The following is a 21,893-nucleotide window of genomic DNA, read 5'->3' on the forward strand; positions in this document are numbered from 1 at the left end:
ATACCCTCGAGTGGTTCATGGGCCATGAACACCCAGCTGGTGGTGGGCACGTGCCCACTGAGCCCCAGCACCGTGCCCAGGCATCCCCAGTGGGGCAGGATGGTGCTGACGGCTCCTCCGCTGCCCTGCCCACAGCCCATCAAGAGGGTCGCCTGGTCACAGAGGCTCTGCACAGTGTGTGCAGACTCCCCGCCCCTCCGGCCTCTGCTCCCAGGTCCCCACGCCGTGAGTCTCCACAGAAGGCAGCTGGCCAGTGTTCAGCGTCGGGGACTCTGGAGGACGGCCTTGCTAAAATTAGACGGGAGGCCGCGGTGGAATGCGAGTCGGCCCAGAGGGCCGGACCCTCCTGCCTCACCTGCTCTGTGACCTGGAGCAAGTCTCTTTTCCCTCTTTTTCTGGATCCTTCATGATTGTGAGGATTCAGTAAGATGCCTGTTGAAGGCACTGAGCGCCGTTCCCTTGGACACTGTTGTACACAGCAGCCATGAGTTGAGGAAAAGCGCTCCCGGGAAGCCAAGGGGGGGGGTCCTGCTGCAGACGCCAGTGGCTGCTCCCCGCCTGCAGGAGTGGCCCGAGCTCTGTGTCTGTCAGGATAGCTGCACAGATGGGGAAGGCGCGGTGCTCACAGGACTAACCTTCCTGTGCCGGTGGGCTTCCTATTTGTGTTTTAGACAAGTGATGGGTGACAAGGGGGCTCTGCCTGGGAAGGTCCAAGGGAACGCAGGGCCCTGACCCTGTCCTGGTGAAACTGACATGGGCCACTCCCCCTGTCTCTCCACAGGTGGTGGTCACAGCTAGGGGGTGCTCATGGCCTTCTCAGAGCCGTGGTTATTTTTTCGGTGTGGTTTGGTACTTTATGTCACTTTTTCCATGAGAGATATTAAAGGAATTTTTATGGTTGAGACTACATCAAATACCAGAGTGCAGCCGCCCCGCACACGGCCAGCCGGGCCCCATCCTGGAGGGCCCGACCAGGAGCTTAGGACAGGAGCATCAAGGAGACTGAGCCCTGGGTGCCTCTGCCCTCTGTGACTCTGTGTCCTCCAAGTCACCTAAGAACAAAGTGGTCATTTTTGCTTTTATTCCCTTTCATGTTGTTTGTGTGTCACAGGGTTCATTTTTGAACAATGGCATTTTTATTTTTAAAGTATTAAAAAGAATTAAATGAACACATGTTGTAGAAAGTTGGAAAAATAAATCCGTCTAAAGAAGAAACAAGCACTCCTACACCAGAGCTGGTCTCTGAGCAGTCTGTGTCCACTTCCCATCCTCTGTGTTTGGGGCATCTGGGGTTTTTCGGGGCTGGGCCTTGAACTCAGGCCCTGCGATGGGCCTCTTTCACGCCTCCCAGCGTTTCAAACACGAGAGGGAGATGGTCACGCGGTCGATGTGCCCCTGTGCTCTGCTTTCCTTTGTATTTTTTGTTTTCCTCACATGGTATTTCCCTGGGCCGCTGAACAGCCTCCAAAAGGCTGCTTGTCTTGAGGGCCCTGTTGTAAGGAGATCACTGCTCTGTCGGCCTCTTCCTGTTGGACCTGTGGGCTGTTTCCACTGTTCGTCCTCTGAGTTCTGACCGTTTCCTCAGGGAGCTTTCTGTAGGTGGAATCACTGGGTCAGAGGATAGGAACGTCTAAACTATTGCCAGAATGCTTCCCAGAGAAGGGACACGATTCCCACTGTCCTTAGTGGTGAGGAGGTCACGGTCCCGGCCTCCGTGACAGGGCCCCACCATGGCCCCCGGGAAGGAAGCAGTTTCCCGGACTCGCTCTCTCCCCAAGGCCAAGGGCCACCCTCCCCCTCACTGTCACCTCTTGATCTGTGAGGGCCTTGGGAACCCACGGGGGTATGAGCCTCGTCCTCTGGTCTCTGAGGCCGGCAGACCCACCGTCCAGGGTTGGGCACCTGCGCCTCCCACAAGCAGCTCCGGGGCTAACTGCGACACTCACGGGGTTTGTGTGATCTGTCCCCCAGGGCTCTGAATGGAATGCGTCCAACCTGGAGGAGCTGCAGGGCTCAGGGTGAGTCTGCTCCCCTTGTCTTCCCCTGTCCTTTCAGGCAGCTTGGGAATGCCTGCCTCTATTGCCGAGGTGGCCCGGCTCCCCTCTAATTGCCTGCACCCTGGTCTCTGAAGTGGCTGGAGGGGCTGATTTGCATAGCTAAACAGATGTGCTTCAAAATGCCATGTTCTGAATAATTCATGGATCTGAGATCTTGTGGAGTCTGTGATTGTGTGGGTCACGAGCAGCCTCCTAAATCACACTCTGGTGGCACGTCCGAGAGCCTAGACCCGACAGGCCCTGGACTCACCCCGCCCCGCCGCCCTGCGGAGCTGCTGCTGCTGCTCCTTGCAGGGCCGCACATCTCTGTGGGCTGTCAGGCCACTCAGCAGCCCTGACACCTGGCCCATTCCTGGTTCTGTTGGAGGTTACACCTCTGGGCCTGGTGGGAATCTTGCAGCTCAGTAGCCAGGGTCTCTGAGAATGCTCAGCAATAAGAGTGAAAAATGTTTAAACCTAGACCTTCAAGAACACATGTCTGCACTTTAAAAACAACAACAACAACAACAACACAGCCACAAAATCACCATTCTCTGGGTCTGACATGATGGCATTCTTAAATTACCACATTTGAAAACCAAGACTAAACAAATCTTAAAATATATCTTTAGAACTACTGGTTAAGATGGGTTCTTTCAACAGAGTATTCTTCAAATGTGGGCTGGGACTCTATGCTTCTGTCTTGCTGGGAATCAATAGATGACTCTTAAAGCTCTTCGAGTGCATGATAAGTATTCACTTAAGAAACTGATTTGAGATGTTTTCTAACTCCCGAAGTTATTTTGGTCTTCTAGAAGTGAAAATACTGATTAGGTTAGAGAACTACAGAATCTGGGTCAGCAGACTCCTCAGATTCTTATTTATTTATATCTTGCCTTGTTTCAAAAGGCTTTAAGACTGTTCCCAAGAACTTAAATAATGGATGGTTTTATTCTGCTTTTTAACTATTTAAGACTGTAGATTGTTGGGAGATTGTTTTTTTAATGCCACTGTATACTACTGATAGTTATAAATTTTGAAACTTTAAGGAATTTAGAAATGTATTTTAAGAGACATGTTTACTTTCCATAGTTAAGATTGCTAAGCAATGCTTCAATGCTTCAAACTGAGTTTTCTTTTTTATAAGACCTTTCTAATCAAGGCACTTTTTGGTTTTGTGTGTATATGTATAATACATTCTCATTTTGTACAGGAAATACAAAAAAAAAAATTCCCAGTGCTGGTGATTGAACACAAGGCACCCTACCACTGAGCTATACCCCCACCCTTTTCTATTTTGAGACAGGGTCTCACTGAGTTGCCCAGGCTGGCCTTGAACTTGCCATCCTCCTGCCTCAGCCTCCTGAATCTTGGGGATTGCAGGCAAGCGCCAGTGCACCTGACAGAAATTCAATATCAAGGAAAAGCAGACGTCCCACCAGGAGCATGTGCCTCATGTGTATTTCTTTTTCTCTGCTGGTGTTGTGTTGCTTTATTTTCGTGGTCCCTCCTTCTCATCCTCCACTTTTTGTCTATCTGTCTCACTGCAGGGTTGACTACATTTTAAATGTCACTCGAGAAATAGACAATTTTTTCCCTGGCTTGTTTGCATATCATAACATCCGAGTGTACGACGAGGAGACCACGGACCTCCTTGCCCACTGGAACGAAGCATATCACTTTATAAACAAAGCCAAGTAAGTGGGCGGGGCCTGGTCCGAGGGGGCGTGGCTCTGCAGAGGGCGGTGGCTGGGGGGGCTGGGGGGTGCTGGGCAGGCCGCGAGGCTGCTGGCTGAGGACGCCTTCTTGTCCCGGGGACTTTTGGTGTTGGCTGCAGAACCCCAGGCACCAGAGGGGACAGCGGGTGCTCGTCTCCTTTGGGTGGCTCTCTGGCAAACTCCTTCTGTCCTGGTGGCATGACCCTGTTGTCATCTGTGGTGTTCTAGGCAAGGACTCAGCACCAAGTGCATGTGGAAGCTTCCCCTGGGGGCGAAGAGTTGGGGAGGGTGCCCTCAGGGCTCTGTGTGACTCCCCAAGTAAGGTATTCCTGTGTGCCCAGCACAGGCGACAGGGGTGCCGGCCCGCTGCCCCAGACAGGGTTCCCACCATGTTCCCACCCTCCTTCTGTCCCCGCCTTATTCCCCTGCAGAACAGCTGTCTTACCGAAGTCCACAACGGAGAGGGCTCCCCCTTGGAGATGCTATCAGGGAAGCTCCCCCTTCCCTCGTACCCCTCCAGCCAGAGCTGCACGTCCGTCCTTACCAAATCCTCGCTCTCTTTAAGCCTGGGGTACAGGAAACAGCACCTGCTCCCCCGGGGTCGCCTTCTGGACTGATGAGTTCGGCCCCTACAGCCAGGTGTCCCCCGGTGTTCTCCAAGGTGATGTGTAGAGCGTCCCAGTTCCTGGCCCTTCTGTAGCTGTCACTCAGCCGCACCTGGGCCTGAGCTGCCTCCTGGCCCGCGGCAGGTCGGCCCATCTCTGTGTTGGCCGGTTCTTCTTGCCCCTGGGCCTGTGTCCGACGAGCATCTCACTCTCCCCGTGCAGTTCCGCTTGGCTGACCCCGTTTTCTACAGCAGCTCATTCACTGTCTGCGTTTGCGGGAGCAGCTGAGTGGCTTGTGTGGCCATCTGCTTAGCTGCCCAGTCCTTCCCAGGAAAGGGCTTTCGGTGGCCAGCCTGTCCCAGTGACTGCAGGATCCACTTTATGTCTGAAAGCAGCTGCTTTTGGAGCTGTCCCGCAGCAGGCCAGGGCCAGTTGACCCTGACTTCCTCCTGTGTGCTAGTTGGTTTTGCAGCCGAGTTATTTCCCTTAGAGGGCGTATGGAATCTGCTCCCCGACATTCCAACAGGATTTGTGCCACGAGACAACTTTGGGGCTTAAAAATTCAGTGGGTAAAGCCCAGAGAAGGCAGTTGCTAAAGACTCCAGTACTTTGCTCACATCACTCCCTCCCCTGCAGGCGGAACCACTCCAAGTGCCTGGTCCATTGCAAAATGGGGGTCAGCCGCTCGGCGTCCACCGTCATCGCCTATGCCATGAAGGAGTTCGGCTGGCCCCTAGAGAAAGCCTACAACTACGTGAAGCAAAAGCGAAGCGTCACACGGCCCAATGCAGGCTTCATGAGGCAGCTGTCTGAGTATGAAGGCATCCTGGACGCAAGGTGGGTGCCCCCTGGAGAGCAAGGGCAGGGCAGACTGAGCACAGCGCCCTGTGGCCACGCTGGCCAGCCTGCTGTGCGTCCCAGAGTTCTCCCGTTGGCCAGCGGCTTCCGCAGCTGTCAGTCTGCCTCGCAGGGGGAGCTGGCTTGAGAGAAACGCCATTGTTTGGGATTTGATGAGTAGTTTCCAGGAGGGGTCTGTTTTGGCTTTGTTGGCGCGCACACAAAGCTTGTTTTGCTGCTGGAGGGAATGGGGCCTAACTTCCCATCCAGGGCCCGGCCTGCTGCGTGGTGGGCATGTGCCTGTCCTGTTTCCTGAGCACCTGCTTTGTGCCAAGGCCTGAGAGCCAGTCTCCCAGCAAGGCAACCCCAGGACAGCCCCAGTGACTGGCCAGGTTCCACCACCGGCCAGCTGGGTGATCAGGGAGGCTGGTCAATCTCCCTGGGCCTCAGCACCCTCGTCTGAGCTAAGAGCTAATCCCACCTGAATGTCGCTGCCACAGGCTGTGGTCATCCCTTAGAAAATGAAAAGCGGAGTCACTATAGGTCCAGCAGATCACAGAAGGACTGAAAGACTTGGAGATTTCTACCCTCAGGGCAGCAGCATTATCCACGGTGGCCAAAAGGTCGGGGCAGACCGGGGATCTTCAGCTGGAGAGTGTATAAGTACGTGGAACATCTCTCTGTCTTACAGTGGAAGGCAAGGGTAGCTGGGTGAGGTGGCAGACGCCACCAGGAAAGGGCTTTCTGTGATCCCAGTACTGGAGGCCAAGCGGGCAGGTCCTTGGAGCCCAGGAGTTCAAGGGCAGCCTGGATGCCACAGCAAGGCCTCACTCAGTTAGCAATGACCACACCTCAGAGAAACCTCTTTGGCTACGAAGCTGCCACTGCACAAAGCCACAAGAGCTGTCTCAAAAAGAAAAAAAAAGAAAAGAAATTCTGGCACCTACTACAGTCTGTTGGACCTTGGGGCATCATGCTGAGTGAGACAGGCCAGTCACAAGAAAGCATTCTATACTACAGAACCCCATTTGTAAGTGGCCCCGAGTGGTCAGGTTTGAAGAGAAAAGCTGGGGTCCTGGTGGCAGGGGCTGGGGAGGACAGCGCCGTGTTTACTGGGTGTGGCATTTGAGTCTTGTAAGGTGACAGGAACTACGGGAGCAGATGGGGGTGGTGACTGCAGGGCCAGGGACATGGCTGACACAGCTGAGTGGGACACTCCAGATGGTCGGTGGCAGGGTTTAGGGTTCTCTTAAAGCGTTAGAAATCGTCCTGTGATCTTTGACCTGCGCAGATATCCACGATTTTCTAGGACCTTTCCAATCATTTTCATGTGTTTCCTGTGGACGTAGTTCTGTCGGTCAGTTGAGCTCCAGTACTTTCTGCCCTGACCCCCTTGATGTCCTTGCAGTGTGGGTGGGAGGGGGAGTGTTCTCCTGCCACAGAGAAACCTAAGTGGCACGATTACGCTCACACGGTGAGCGGGGACCAAACACCAGGTCAGTTACCATTCAGGCCACCTTGGCATGTCCGCCATCCCCTGATACAGGCACATGCATGTGCAGCTTCCAGTGCAGCCATGGTGACTCAGGGTCCTCGCACATCTTGACAATGATAGCGAGAGGCATGACCTAAGCAAGGCAGAGCCAGCCCGGCACCCCGCTGACCTTGGACTGTGCCCACCGTCCCCTGTCAGGACCTCTGGGTGCTGTCCCCCGTGCTCACCTTGCTCTGCTCTCTCTCCTCGCAGCAAACAGCGGCACAACAAGCTGTGGGGCCAGCAGGCAGACAGCAGCCTCCAGCCGCCTTCCGAAGACCCTCCAGAGCCCAGCGACTTCCTGACGGAGACCCTGGATGGCACTCCTGATGTCCCGCTGCCCTGCTTGGACAATGCTGCCCAGCTCGGGCTCCAAGGAAGCCGGGCCCCAGGAGGGCCCGCTCTCCCCTGCTGTTTCCGGAGGCTCTCAGACCCCCTCCTGCCTCCCCCTCCTGAGGACGGCGGCAGCGTGGTGCACCTGGAGGATCTCGAGAGGGACGCTCTGTTGGAGGAAGAGGCCTCGCCCGCCAAGGCCCACAAGCCCGCCAGACACCCCCAGGATGACGCTGGACTCTGCGAGAAGGATGTGAAGAAGAAACTAGAGTTTGGGAGCCCCAAAGCCCGGAGTGGCCCCTTGCCCCAGGTGGAGGAGATGGAGAGGGAAGAGGGCCTGGGCGCAGGGAGGTGGGGGCGGCCCTCAGTCCAGCCTGAGCGGGGCCTCCTGGATCGCGGCAACCTCAACAACAACAACAGCAAGAGGAGCTGCCCCCAGGACTTGGAGGTAGGCGGGGCGGTGACTCTGGGCTGCGGGGAGGCAGCGTGACCAGCCGAGTGACTCTGGGTCCTTGGGGAACAACCTGCACCCCTGCAGCTGTCTTTGCCCCAGGCACCTTATTGGCACCTGGAGCAGGGCCGCCAACTCAGGTTCTTTTTCCTTTCGTAAAATGTAAAACAACCTGTCGCCCACTTCACAGGAGCTGAGGCAGAGCTCTTCTCCTGTGCCTCACCCTCCCACACCTCCTCCCTCGGGACTGTTTTGAAACAAGTTCCCGAGGTGTCATCATTGCTAAGTGCTCTCGTGTGTAGCAGAGCCACAACACTGTCACCCCCTTTAAATGTGCCTGACATCTTCAGGCGTCTGATATTCAGTTCATGTCCCAGTGCGTGACACGAGCGCCACTGTCTCCACGGCTGTGGTACTTGGTGGATGGTGTGGAACACGGTGGACCTCTGCCCGTGTCTCACTCAGGTCCCCCCTGATTCCGCCCCCGTCTCCCTGCGCCCTCAGCGGGCAGCAGCCCAGGAGTGGGGACTGGCTTAGTGGAGGGGTGCAGTTGGCAAACTGCAAATCAAAAAACTTACCCCCAACCAGGTAGGATTCCAGGTCCCCCCACACTCACGACTCCCCTCTGAGAGGAAACACCCATCAAGACAGGTGGCATGGGACCACTCTGCAGGACAGCGGTGCCACCAGTCGGCTCCCATGGTGCTAAGTCACGGGCCCAAGAAGGGGAGGGGCTTAGCTGGGAGGGTAGATTGTGAATGTGACATCACCTAGGAAACAGGACCTCCAGAACCCCGAGACGAGCATTCATTCCCGTGTCTGGCCCCCACTTACCATGGTGCCTAGCCAGCCTGGGGTAGGGCGCACTCATATGGCCCCCGCGCACCTGCAGCTCAGCGGGGCGAGTGGAGAGTGAACACACAGGGATGTGGCGAGGCGTGCCGCAGGCGGTCAGCATGCCGACGACAGGCTGTGGTGTGACGGAGGGGAGCAGCTGTGCAGGGAGCCAGGGGAGGGACTTCATGTGGCAATCCTGGCCCCTGCACACCTGCTGAGCCCACCCTGTGCCCCATTGACTCTGAAAGGTGCCCTCACACCTGATCCCAGCCCTCCACAGTAGATTTCCTTGCAGATGTGAGAAGAAAGAACATGGGAGCCCTTTGGTTAGAGCTTGAGAGAAAATTCTGGTTCAAGAATTAGGCCTCGTTATGGTGAGGGTCCCTGAGATTGTCAGACTGAGGGTCGACTGGTGGACCCAGAAGCCGACCCAGGGTTCCTGGCAGAGAGACGTCCTCTAAGAGGGCCCACTCCCATGCCCACCGCACATCCCCTGCAGCCTCCAGGGCAGGGCCGGGCCTCCTCCAGTGCTGGGCCACCAGGACTTCCTGTCTTGGGAAACCGAGTCTGCGCAGCTCTGGAGGTTCAGGGAGAAGCCCTCCTCCCGTGAGCACCTCCTCCAGCCCTCGGCCTGGAAGGCTTCATTTCAGACCATTCCAGAACCTCGCGGGGCAGTGTACTGGTCCCCTCGCCTGCCCTCCATCTCCCTGCCTCCACCTCAGCCCAGAAGAACAACTCCCGACTAGTCAGTCCTTTGGCACTTGAGGGGGTGAAGGGTGGCCCCACCTGGCAGAAGACTCCGGATAGCAGAGGGTTTCCCTGGGAAACAGTGTGAACGGCGTCTTCTGTGGGTCTGGCCGGGCCTGGAGGCACCTGTGTCTAGGTCTGGGTTGGGGTCTCCAAACGCTGTCTTTGCCCTTTGCCCCCTCTCTTGTGGAGACCGTGACTAGTGCCGTTCCTTTAGCTGGGCTGGACAGGAAGGGCTCCATCCAGGGGCTGCGTGCTCCCCAAATGCAAATTATTTCTGCAAGGGGAAGACCCCCGGCTCCGCTTCTGCAGCCGACTCGCTATTTCACTTCGTTCTCAGTGCCGTGAGCTGGCACTGAGCAGGGTAGGTGCCTTACTTCCCCGGGACACCGCAGCCTGTCCAAGAGGCACCCTGTGCAGGTGAGAAGGGAGGTTCCAGAGGCCCTGCCTCAACCCTCCTGGCCATGCGACCCACGCCCAGGTATTGGGCCTCAGCTTCTGGGTCTTGGTTCTGTGTCTCTGAGGTTTCTCTGACCTGCGTCGTCACAGTCAGGTGGGTTCCAGGAGTTCTTGTTTCCCACTGACTGCAGTGAGGGGGTGCCCCTCCAGGGTCTGCCCCTGCGCATTGCCTGCCCTCCTCCTGTGTCTGGTCCCTGGTTGACGGTGCTCCGTCTCACAGTGTTCTTGTCCCCTTGCAGCACGATGCTATGTTTGGGATCCTGAACAAAGTGAAGCCATCCTATAAATCCTGTGCCGATTGCATGTACCCTGCAGCCAGCGGAGCTCCCGAGGCCTTCAGGGAGTGGTGTGAGGACCCAGGTGCTCCCGCCATCTGCACCCAGCCGGCCTTCCTGCCCCACCTCACATCCTCGCCTGCTGCCCACATGTCCAGCAGGTCCCGAGGTCTGGAGAAGCCGGCCTCTGGCGTGGCTGACGCGTCCTCCTTCCTACCACCAGCAGGTTCCAGAAGACCTGATGCCAGCAGCTCTGGAGCCGCAGCTGCTCCGGAGCTAACAGGTAGCATTTCAGAACCTTCTAGAGAGACCCCCAGAGTCCTGCCAAAGTCCCTCCTGTTGAAGAATTCTCACTGTGATAAGAACCCTCCCAACATGGAAGTGGTGAAGGAAGAACTGTCACCCAAGAAAGATCCCAAGCCTGCGAAGGACCTGAGGCTTCTGTTCAGTAGCGAATCCGAGAAGCCCACGACCAACAGCTACTTGATGCAGCACCAGGAATCCATCATCCAGCTGCAGAAGGCCGGCCTGGTCCGCAAGCACACCAAGGAGCTGGAGAGGCTGAAGAGTCTGCCCGCAGATAGCGCCCCCGGCCGGCTGGAGGCCAGCATACCCGAGGAGAGCCAGGAGCCCACCACCCCGCAGGACCCTGGGCCCCCAGCTCTGCCTGGCCACGCGGGGGGTGACGAGAAGCCAGAAGCCGCCCCCCAATCCGTGGAAGGAGCCTCGCTGAAGAGCCCCCCGCCCCTCCCCTGCCGCCTGGACCATTCCAGCACCTTCTCCAGAGACTTCCTGAGGACCATCTGCCACACCCCCACCTCCTCGTCCCTCAGCTCCAACATGACCCGCAGCTCCAGCAGTGACAGCATCCACAGTGTCCGCGGGAAGCCAGGGCTGGTGAAGCAGCGGACGCAGGAGATCGAGACGCGGCTGCGGCTGGCCGGCCTCACCGTGTCGTCCCCCCTCAAGCGCTCCCACTCTCTTGCCAAGCTCGGGAGCCTCGACTTCTCCACAGAGGACCTGTCCAGCGAGGCGGACGCCTCCACCCTCGCCGACCCCCAGGCCATCCCCAGGAACCCGGCCTCCAAGCCATCAGGGAAATGCGCCCCAGGAAACTTGAACAGCCCCTCCTGGGTGAGCAGAAGCTGACCCACGGCAGACTCGTCATGCGATCCCTCCCTTGTCCCCCGTGGGTTTTGACCCGCCTCTTACATCTTGATTTGTCGTAAGGAACCCAAGTCACCTGAGCCTCCCGCTCTTGCCATGGAGAGGAGGAGACACGGCAGCACAGGAAGGAAGGGGAGGTGCCGGGTACGGGGATTTGTCAGAGACGCAGAACTCTGTCCCCAAGTCCCGGCTCTGAGAAGAGTACCGAATCAAGAAGAGCACGTTCAGATATGCACACATCCAAAATGTTTTATGGCAACATGCAAAAGAGGAGTCATGGTGACGCCACCGTCCCTGTGGCCCACGTTCCCAGCTCATCCCACCCTCAAAGACACTTGCGATGGCAGCCTAGTCCTACCTCTGTTCTCGCTGTGCTTTTCGTTTTTTAAATACGATGATTCCCAGGGCTCATCCCAGGGAATGCTGCTGTCAGAAAGGGGTTTCCAGGGAGATTGGCTTCCTTTGGTGGGGACCCCAAGAGCGCCACCCGCCCTGGCTCTGGTGCGGCTGACAGGCATTGGGTCGGCACTGGGGTCAGTTGGGGGAAACGTGTGCAATACCCTCAGCGCCCCTGTTTCAGGGACGAGGACCCCAGACCGCTGCTTCTCTGTTCCTGCTGCTGAACTGGGCGTGGTCGGGTTGGGGAAGTGCTGGGGCTGCGGTTCTAGGAGGTGGATCCTCCCAGGAGCCCACCCCTCAGGGTTGTTGGGTCCCATTTTCCAATGTTTGGAAAGGGAAGGGATTTCGGGGGCAGAGACCTCTCCTGGGTCCTGCTCCAGGAGCTACTCGCTGCAGCTTCTCTGAGAGGAATGCGACTGGGGAAGGACAGGGAACAGCGTCCTCGGTGTCTCCAGTCGCCACTTCCAGTGGGGAGAACTGCTTCCTGTCTTTCCAGTTCTCCGGCGGCTTGGCAGAGGCAGTGACAGCCCAGGTCTCCTTGGGCTCCGCTCTGGGCAGCGCCTCGAGGAATCAGGTGAGCTCAGCAGGGCGTGTGACCTGGTCTGGGCTGGGTCCCCGATCAAGGAAGATGCGGGGACATCCTGAAGAGAGAGAAGCAGCTTGGGAGCGAGGCAGGGGCTGGTGTGCAGCCCCCCTCAGCTGAGAAGGGCTTTTACATTCTCTAGGGGTTGTGAGACAATAAACTAATGGTAGCAGGGACCTGTGGCCCCCGAAGCCCTGGGTGGGTACCACCAGACCCTTCGTAGAAGTCGCCCACCCTGGTTTTATATGATGACACCAGGCAGCCCATGACCCTGTAGGAAAAAGTAAGACAAATTGGAAGTCCTCCTCTGGCTCTTGGACACCTCAAGCCAAACCCTCCCCCGTCTGTACCCAGGCCTCACAGCCCACCCCCACCAGGGTCTCCCGTGGAGGATGGAGGAGTGTGTGGTGGAGGGATCACGGAAGCTTCCCGCAGTTCCATCTTGCCCTCGGCAGGATCATCTGGATTAGCTCAGTGAGACCCAAAGCCTTCAGGGACAGGCAGCCCCAAAAGCAGATGCGTGAGTCGCCATCTCCTGTTGGTGGGAACTGGGCCCCACAGCGGCTGTGCTGGAGGAGACCTGGTGGGTTCAGGGTCCAGGCGGGTCTTACTCCACCTGGGGCGCAGGGTTCTGCAGACACCCTCTCCAGGGACTCTCTTCCCACTGCATGATTTTTTTTGCAGTCTGCTGTTTTACTTTGTAGGGTTCCCCCCACCCCCGCCCGGCCCACTACTGTCAGTTAAAGTCACTTAAAAAGGTGATTATCCACTTACATTTGAAACCGTGTGGGGTTTCCCCTCATCCTCAGCCAACAAAAGCATAAAAAAAAAATACCAAGTTCAATGTTTTGCCACATCCAATTTCACGCAGTAGATCAAGTTTTGTGTCAACATAATTCTTTAGATTTGGTGATGATAGGCTTTTGTTGGTTTTTTTATCACCTCCGTAGAGGATAGTGATATGTTTTTGAAAACTTAAATTTTGAAAGCCATAATTTTTCTTTTGACCAGCTAAAGAGTGGGGGGTGGGGAAGATGACAGATACAAGGGGGTCTTTGGCTTCTGGCAAACTTGCCCATTTGTTGTGGAAGCACAGCCAGCATATTAGGTCATCAGGGCAATGGGGGGAAGCATTCTTGATTTCTTGGTTTACATCCATCCTGGAGAGAAGGAGGAAAAGTTTTCTTAGAGGCCAAGACCACTGTTTTTGTTTTTGTTTTTTTTAAATTGTCGCCGTAGTTGATTTGTTTTGTGGTGCTGGGGATTGAACCACAGCCTTGTGCATGTGAGGCAAGAATTCTACCAACTGAGCTACACCCCCGTGTTACATTAACAAGACAAAAGCATTCTGCCAGATCAGAGGCACCTTGACAATGACATTCACACTGTCTCAGCAAAGAAAGTGTGCTCCTGCTCCGTGAGCTTGGCCAGAGCTTGGCCATAGTCTTTGGGAGATTCCCAGCATAAGGGACAGGAGAGGAGCAGAGAGGGACGCAGAGATTGGCGCTAGGCAAGTGATTTTGGTGATGGTCATTTTCCTTGAATGCCTGTGTGAACTAAGGGAGAAGGGAAATATCCCCATGGGGCCGCATCCCCCGCCGCATGGCCTTCATGCGCACCGTGCCACAGTTGGGGTGTGCTTCAGCCCGTCCTGCGCTGGTGCAGGTTTGCCTGGATTATCAGGTTTCACGAGGCACAGAGGTGGTGCTGGTCGAGAAGAAGCTCCAGTTCTTCCCTCCTCTGACTGGGATCTGGCCCGGCCCAGGTCCATTTCTGTCTCTTCCAGCCACTGCAGGGTCTTCTACAACAAGCCCTGGCTGCTTGAACTTCGCATGAGAAAGGTTTCACTCTCTGCCTTCCTTGCCTCCTTGTTCTCAGCTGGGGACCTGCCAACCTCTGGACTGTGGACAGCTCACTGCTGCTGGCAGGCCCTTTCCCCTGCCCCCACCTTGCCCCTTCATGCAGGTGACACTCCCCAGAAGCACACAGGTGGCTGCCCTGTGCGAGCCCCTCCCCCCATACCTGCTTTCTCCAGCTCAAGAACATTCCAGTGAGTTCTGAAGTCCTCCCCCACCCTGCAAGCCCAGAGGATGCCTCCAGAGAGAGCTGAGGTTGGACAGACCTGCAGAGCAACCCTGCCCTGCACTCTGTCCCCAGGCCCATCCTGGAAGGTTGGTGAATACCCCAATCCCCGGGGACCCTTCCTCCCTAGTGAGCACAAATGCTACATGACTTAGTTAAGATCATACTAAAAAACTTCCCCAAGATACCCTAAAAGAAAAGCATTGCTTTTGGTGGTGCTGGGGATTGAACCCACGGCCTGGTGCATGGGAGGCGAACACTCTACCAACTGAACCCCAGCCCCAGGCATTGCTTTCTGTTTCCAGGAATTCTTGGTCCCAGAATTCAGTTCACCCAACCCTGCTGGTTGAATGGCCACTTAATGGGGCTCCCCTCAAACACACAAAACTCTCCAAGGGCCACCTCTTCCCCTCTGGCAGAAGTGCTAAGTAGATCAGGAAGGATGCCTGGGCAACTCAGGGCAGCCTCGCCTGTCTGGTCCTACTCCCTGGTTAGCTGCCGAGGACACAGGCCACGTGTAGGTGGCTGCTTCACTCCACACCTAGCCACTGGCTCTGCTCTGGCCTGCTCTGCACTGAGTGCCTGGGGAAGGGGTCCCCTCTGCGGTATCTGGACATGCATGGTGTGTGGCGTGTGCGTTCATACATACCTGAGCACATACAGATGAATCCAACCATGTGCGTCATATCTCATCCACACATCTGCCATGTCACCCAAGCTACAGAGGAGTCATCTGGACCATTGTGACGTGATGCTGCCCAGCGCTGCCCTGGGCCCATGCACATGTCCCTGCCCTGTGCTTGTCTTGCAATAGGTGCCACAGCCCCGCCCTCCAACACAGGCGTCTAATAGACTCCCCATGGGCCGCTGTCCTGGCCAGGGTCCTGCTGCATGAGAAGATGGCTGCTCCCTCCCCTCCCTACGCCGTGGTCATTGTTCTACAATCCAGTGCCTTAATCCTAGTTTACAAATACTGTGTATTTATGGAGACTGTTGCGCTCTCATCTTTGGTGACTGGGTATTTGTCTCGTCAGTGGTGGTTGGTGTGGGACACGAGCTGTCCTAGGCCATTCTCGTGTTGACTCCGCTGTGCAGTTGGACGTGGTGTGTCCACAGCTACTCCAGGGAGCCTTGCTAGAAACAGCACCCGTGGTTCCGGGGGCCAGGCCAGCCTCGGCCATGGCTGCGTCCCTCGGGAGCCCACGAAAGAACACAGTTTGGTTTGTGGCCAGCTGGGGAGCGGCACAGGCCAAGCTCCAGACCCCAGCCCCTCGGCCATCCCCATCACAGCTGTGCCCTTGTCTCATAGAGGTGTGACTACCGCCTGGCCACCCTAGCTTTCCTCTCTTAGTGTCCTAAACTCTTTTGCAACAAAATGTAGGTACAGGTCCCCCACTGGGACACCACCGGAAGAGTTAGTCTTTGGTATTTCAGAAGCTGCTGGTGGGTTCCTGTGTGTTGTGTTATATCAATGACTTTTTAATTGTTTTTCTTCTTGTTTTTTTATATTATATATTTAAAGGCAGTATCTTTTGTACTGTGAATTTGCAGTAGAATATGCATAATGCACTTTTTTTTACTTCCGTTGGTGTGTATTATATATAGTCTGTGTGCTTCTTGTGATGAAAATAAACTTTTTCTTTATAAATGCCTGATGACTATGCATTTGTTCAACAGGAAACTACCTCGTCAGCCTTTGCCAAGACAGTCTGATTCTTCATCTTCATCTTCATCATCATCCTCATCATGGACAGTCTTTACTGAGCACCTACTGTGTACTATGCTCTATGCCCAAAACCCTGGACAAGTTAGACCAGGGAGAACCAAAGAGAGAAGTGTCAGGTCTTTCCTGGACGCGTCCCGTTCCCTGATTCTGTCAGGAAGGAACAGGCCCTCTGCCGGGTGGCCATTTGTACACCAGAAAAAATGCTCCTCACCAGGATGGGACTTGGATTTGGGGTGGTCTCTCCATTACAGTAGAAATCAGAGAGCCGGAGGTGCGCCCCAGAGGATCACCAGGTGGGAGTGGTCCCCCCACATGGCAGGGACCAGAGGCTGGTGGGGCCGGTGACTGCTCACTGCCATGGCAGGAGATGGTCACTGCGCCCGGCAGAGGCTCCTCGTGCTCACGTCACACCAGGCAGTTTTGGTGGCGCTCTCTCTCCCTGGGTGTGCCACCTTTCTGTCACTGTGACAGAGTACCTGAGATAAACAGAAGGAGGGGAAGGTCGGTTGTCCCCTCACCACCCCGTCCACGCTGCTGAAGATGGAGCCCAGGGCTTGGGGCGTCCTGGGCCGTCCTGGGCCAGCGCCCTGCCACCAAGCTGGGTCTCCATCCCCAGCAGGTCGTGTTTTGGCTCAGGGCCTCGGAGGCTTCAGTCCTGGTCCATCCATCTGTTTGCTCAGCCCAAAACGTGGAGGAGAAAGCTGCTCCCCCCGGGGTGACAGGGAGACAGAAGGTTCAGGAAGGGCCCCGGGACCCCCCGGGAGGGCAGGCGTCCAGCGGCCTGACTTCCTCCTGCCAGGCCCTAGCTCCTGAAGGCTCCATCAGCTGGGGACTAAGCCCTCAAGGCATGGCCTTCGGGGAACCTTTAAAATCCAAACTGTTGCTAAAGCTGCACAAACAAGCAAATAAACCCCCCCAGAGAGTATCCATGTGAGGCCAAATCATGGCTGGAAACTGCTTATCAAGTATGAAATTCAAAGCAGAGGTTAGTGTTGTCACACTAGAATGCAGTCCTGTCTATAAGGTGTTTGGAGAACATTCCCAGGACTGCAGGTGTAGCTCAGTGGTAGAGCGCCTGCCCAGCCTGCCCAGGCCCTGGTTCAGTCCCCAGCACTGCCGAGGGAGGGAGGGAGGGAGGGAGGGAGGAGGAGGGCCCTGGCTTAGGAACACCTCCTGGCAACCTGCAGGTACCAACCATTTCTCTTTGGGTCCTAAATGTGAATCCGATTCTGGGGACAGGGCCCAGCAAACTGTATGTCGATTCCCTGGGAATCTCTATGGCCGAGTTTAGAAACTACCAAAACAAGACTGATGCAATTGAGCAGGCTCACACTTCACCAGTTCCGATCACGTTCCACAGGGGCTCTCAGGAGACAGCACCATGTCGCCTAACAGAACATGGGTGTTCCCAAGCCTGCCCAGATCCTTGCTTATTGGGGGCTCTCAGAATGTTCCATAACTGGCTGGTGTCACCCGGCTTTCATCTCAGAGCAGACATCCAGGTTGGGTGTGGTCCCAGATCACGCCTACAGGATGGGGAGCTTGCAGGGGAGAGTCCACATGCCTGTTTAAGTCTGGGGAAGCCCCTGGGGCAAGATGCTTGGAAAACCTTCCAGAAGGCAGAGAGGGCTCCCGGAAGGAGCCCTGAAGTTTTCAGGAAGCCCCTTTCCAAAGAGATGTCCACCCAGGGCGCACAGAGTGATCCCTGCCCAGAAACGCCACTCGTCCTTGCACCCTAAAGCCAAAAGAACCAAAAGGACACGGTCCCGAACCTTCTCCCCATGGAGTGCACAATTCACAGATGTCAATTCCCTAAGTAAGACGGGCTAGTATTAGCAAATAGTCTTTGTACACCCCCCCACACACACTTTAAATCATCTCCAAATTGCTTATGACATTGAATACAATGTAAATGCCATGTATATAATTGTTTATTGCTTAGGGAATGGTGACAAGAAGTCTCTGTATAGTCATGCAGATTTAGGTGTTTTCTTGGGGGGGGGCGTTACCAGGGATTAAACTGAGGGGCACTGAGCCCCACCCCCAGCCCTGTTCCCTGTTTTGTATTTTATTTAAACACAGGGTCTCAGTTGCTTACTGCCTCACTAAGTTGCTGAGGCTGGCTTTGAACTTGCGACCCTCCTGCCTCAGCCTCCCGAGCCGCTGGGATGACGGGCGTGGGCGGCTTCACAGAGGACTTCTGCTTACAGTGATGCAGGGTGTTTTTTTCCCCCTGATATTTTCTAATGGCTTTTGAATCCCCAAATGCAGAATCAGCTGCACTTATGCATCTTCCATGTGCCTGACAGTGAGGAATCCCTCTGAATCCTCCACATAGCCTCTTCCTCAGTTTATGGAAACTGGCCTACAGAGAACAACGAATTAGCCTTTGGTTACATCCAGAGAGTGATAAACCAGATAGATACTACTGACTTCCATCTGGAACCTTCTCTAGAGCGGAGTCTCCCGGCCCAGGAGTAGAAATAAGCAAACAGAAGATGCATCCTGTCCCCGCTTTAGGTCCCAGCAATAGAGCAGAGGGGTTAGAGCTGAAGCCTCGAGCCCCGAAAAAAATCAGACCCACTGCATGCTCCAGAGGCTGTTGGGGCCACACACAGCGGGTCTCCTGCTCCCAAATCCTATTCACCATGCTTTGCCTTTAAAGGGAAACTGCTCGTGCATCCTGAAGTGTACTTGTCAAGGGTCCAGTTCCAACTTCAAATTCCTTTTTTTTTTTTTTTTTTTGTAAACTGTTCCAGCAAATAAAAGATCAACACACACATTAGCAGCCTCTCAATCTGGGAAAGGATGTGCTGGCATCTGACACTAAGAGTCCAGTTCTCCGAGCTGGGGATGTAGCATGTGCAAGGCGCGGTGTCCATCCCCAGCACCACCCAAAAAAAACCAAAAAGATTCTCCCTACAGTGTTGCATTGGAGTGAGCAGCTCCCTCTGGTTCTTGACATGGGATATCAAAATGTGGTGAGAGCCGGGCACGGTGGAACAGTCCTGTCATCCCAGCGGCTCAGGAGGCTGAGGCAGGGAGGATCGCGAGTTCAAAGCCAGCCTCAGCAAAAGCGAGGCCCTAAGCCACTCAGGGAGACTCTGTCTCTAAATAAAATACAAAATAGGGCTGGGGATGTGGCTCAGGGGTCGAGTGCCCCTGAGTTCAATCCCCAGTACCTCCCCCGCAAAATGGGGCGAGAACAATGCTACCTGCCTCCTGGGACCAGTAATTTGAGAATTAACTAATAATTGGGAGATGCAAGGCCCACTCTGTATGGCACCCTGTCCATGCTGAATGATCGCTATTGTGGGTCCTGGTGAAAGAGGAAGGAACGGAGGATGGTGAGAAGAACTATATCTCCACTAGTGGCAATAGTTTTGCAAACAGCTGTCACTGAGGGATTCCCAAGGTCCTTGTGTGAAGTGGTGTTGTATTTGCAGAGAACCTACCTGCATCCTCCCCTGGAGTTGAAATCATGTCTGGGTTTCTCCCCACACCTAATGCACTATCCATGCTGTGTGAATTGTTAAACTGTCATGTTTAGGGGATAATGGCAAAAAGATCTGCACATTTTCACTACAGATGAAATTTTTTCCCCAAAAATATTTCCAATCCGAGAGGTAGGTCATGTCCTTGGTTGGGGACCCCTCAGACGTGGAAGGCCAACCGTATATGAATGACTGAGTTCATCTTTATAGCCGACGTTGGGCCTGTTTTATAAACGAAGAGCTGGATGCTCAGACCAGGTAACATGGGTCAGGGGCATGCCTCCAGGAGGGGGCAGAGAACCAGAGGCCCCCAATTCCAAGTTCATGCCCTCTCTACCCCAACATCTTCTTTCCAAAGAAAATGGCCCCTCATCCGCTGGGCACGATGCTGACTGTGCTCGGTTTCAACGGGTACTTGCTGATAGTGAGTGAACGGATGTTCCGCCAAAGGAAGCCTCAGCTTCCTTCTCCAAGGCTTTGGAAGCTTGGGGACTCCCAGGATTGCCAAACCAAGTTCTTCTGCGACAGGGGCTGCATCTCAGTCTCCTCCAGTTCTGGGATGTTGGGACTGTGAATCAAAGAATCCTGAGTTTTCCAGAAGAGTCCAGAAGAATCAAGAAAACGTGCTGCTAGCCGAGCCCCTGTATTTCACGGTTCTGGAATTCTGTCTCTGTGTCTGGAGCCCCTGCCTGTGCCAGGAACTTGAGAGAAAAGGGGAAGCGATTTCATGGCTGGGGGTCCTCTCGGGCCTGCAGTAAGAAAGGAATCTTACACCTGCTGACAGCGATGGGCGTGGATGGGAAGGGTTTGAGAACTTTTACATGCTAAGCACAACTTTGAGCCCAACCTTGAACCCTGAGTTTCATTGCTTGATTGTGTGTGTGTGTATGTGTGTGTGTGTGTGTGTGTGTGTGGTGCTGGGGATTGAACCCAGGGCCTTGTGTGTGCCAGGCAAATACTCTACCAACTGAGCTATGTCCCCAGCTCTCATTGTTTTATTCTTATAACTGTTTCCCAAAACCTCCACAACAGGATCATGTTACTTTAATAAAAAACTAAAATATATCATTCACTATATTGTAAAAATATTCATTACCTGTGTATAGTGATGCACCTCTGTTAATCCCAGCTTCCTGGGAGGCTGAGGCAGGATCACTTCAGCCCAGTATTTGAGACCAGCCTGGGTAACACAGTGAGATCCTAACGCTTAAAGAAACAAATCGAGCACGGTGGCCCACGCCTGTCATCTCAGCGTCTCCGGGAGGCTGAGGCAGGAGGATCGTGAGTTCAAAACCAGCTTCCGCAAAATCGAGGGGATAAGCAACTCAGAGAGACCCTGTTTCAAAATAAATTAAAAGGACTAAGGATGTAGTTCCGTGGTAAAGTGCCCCTGGGTTCCATCCCCAGTTCCAAAATAAATAAATAAAAATGTAAAAAATAATAAAATTTTAAATATTCGTTTCCGAATTAGGGAGATGTTATTTTTAAAAAAAGATGGTTTCGGGCTGGGGATGTGGCTCAAGCGGTAGCGTGCTCGCCTGGCATGTGTGCGCCCCGGGTTCGATCCTCAGCACCACATACAAACAAAGATGTTGTGTCCGCCGAAAACTAAAAAAAATAAATAAATATTAAAAAAAAAAAGATGGTTTCATATTGAGCTCAAAAGTACTCTCTGAGCTCCAAGAAGCATGGTTCTGGGGCGCTGAGCATAACGCTTTGGGAGAAGGGTCACTTGTCCCCCTTAATGAGATAGCAAGGGTCCCCAAGCAGACAGAGTGCTCTCAGATTGCTGCAACTCAGGGTGCCAGACAGGGCTTCCTCTCCTCCCACCAGCCCCTCCAGGCTATAGTGCCCAGCCCTCTCCCAAGTGACCGCAGCTGTCACTGAACTGCAAAGCACGGCCAGCTTCAGGCCAGCTGCACAGGACTCTGGCTCAGCAAAGCCCCCCGCGCTTGTTTCAATGCTCTCCCATCGCGGTCTTGAAATCCCCAGTGATTCCTTCCCAGGGGCGCAGGCTTCTCATTTTGCACTGAGCCAGACAAGTTGCAGAGTTGGTCCTAGCGGTTTGACGGGTCCATCGAGGGTTTTGCAGCGACAGCCCTGGGCTCTGATCCCAGCCCTGTAATTTATGCACTCAGGACGAGTGATTGAATCTCTCTGTGCCTCAGTTTCCTCATCTGGAGAACACGAATAACCTCACAGTGGTGATATAAAGATTAGAACCATGTTATGAGTACAAAAGTAAACACCCTGAATTTCTTTTCTTTTTCTTTTTCTTTTTTTTTTTTGGCACTGGGGGTTGAACTCAGGGGCACTGGACCACTGAGCCCCATCCCCAGCCCTATTTTGTATTTTATTTAGAGACAGGGTCTCACTGAGTTGCTTATGGCCTCACTTTTGCTGAGGCTGGCTTTGAACTCGTGATCCTCCTGCCTCAGCCTCCGGAGCCACAGGGATGACAGGCATGTGCCACCACACCTGGCCATCCTGGACTTTTTTTTTTTTTTAATATTTTTTAAAATATTTTATTCATTTATTTATATGTGGTGCTGAGAATTGAACCCAGTGCTTCACCATGTGAGGCAAGCACTGTACCACTGAGCCACCACC

The 21,893-nt window shown here is 54.6% G+C and overlaps 1 protein-coding gene across 10 annotated transcripts in view; it reads left to right on the forward strand.

Moving 5' to 3' along the window:
- Positions 1-16,903, forward strand: part of Ssh1 (slingshot protein phosphatase 1) — a 60,644-nt gene extending 43,741 nt beyond the window's left edge. For 4 of the 10 annotated variants that reach the window (XM_027923208.2, XM_071617316.1, XM_071617319.1 and 1 more), the window contains 7 exons: positions 1,972-2,018; positions 3,587-3,733; positions 4,996-5,196; positions 6,944-7,511; positions 9,797-11,972; positions 12,336-12,501; positions 14,017-15,711. In XM_027923208.2, coding sequence (XP_027779009.2) covers positions 1,972-2,018; positions 3,587-3,733; positions 4,996-5,196; positions 6,944-7,511; positions 9,797-10,981 — 2,148 coding nt within the window. In that variant the 3' untranslated portion in view covers positions 10,982-11,972; positions 12,336-12,501; positions 14,017-15,711. Of the gene's footprint in view, positions 1-1,971; positions 2,019-3,586; positions 3,734-4,995; positions 5,197-6,943; positions 7,512-9,796; positions 11,973-12,335; positions 12,502-14,016; positions 15,712-15,740 lie in introns of those variants that run through there. The other 6 variants (XM_027923211.2, XM_027923210.2, XM_071617301.1 and 3 more) reach the window with 6 other exon arrangements.
- Positions 16,904-21,893: the final 4,990 nt, after the last annotated feature.

The sequence above is a fragment of the Marmota flaviventris genome, chromosome 1 (assembly GCF_047511675.1).
Source record: "Marmota flaviventris isolate mMarFla1 chromosome 1, mMarFla1.hap1, whole genome shotgun sequence".
Classification (NCBI taxonomy): domain Eukaryota; kingdom Metazoa; phylum Chordata; class Mammalia; order Rodentia; family Sciuridae; genus Marmota; species Marmota flaviventris.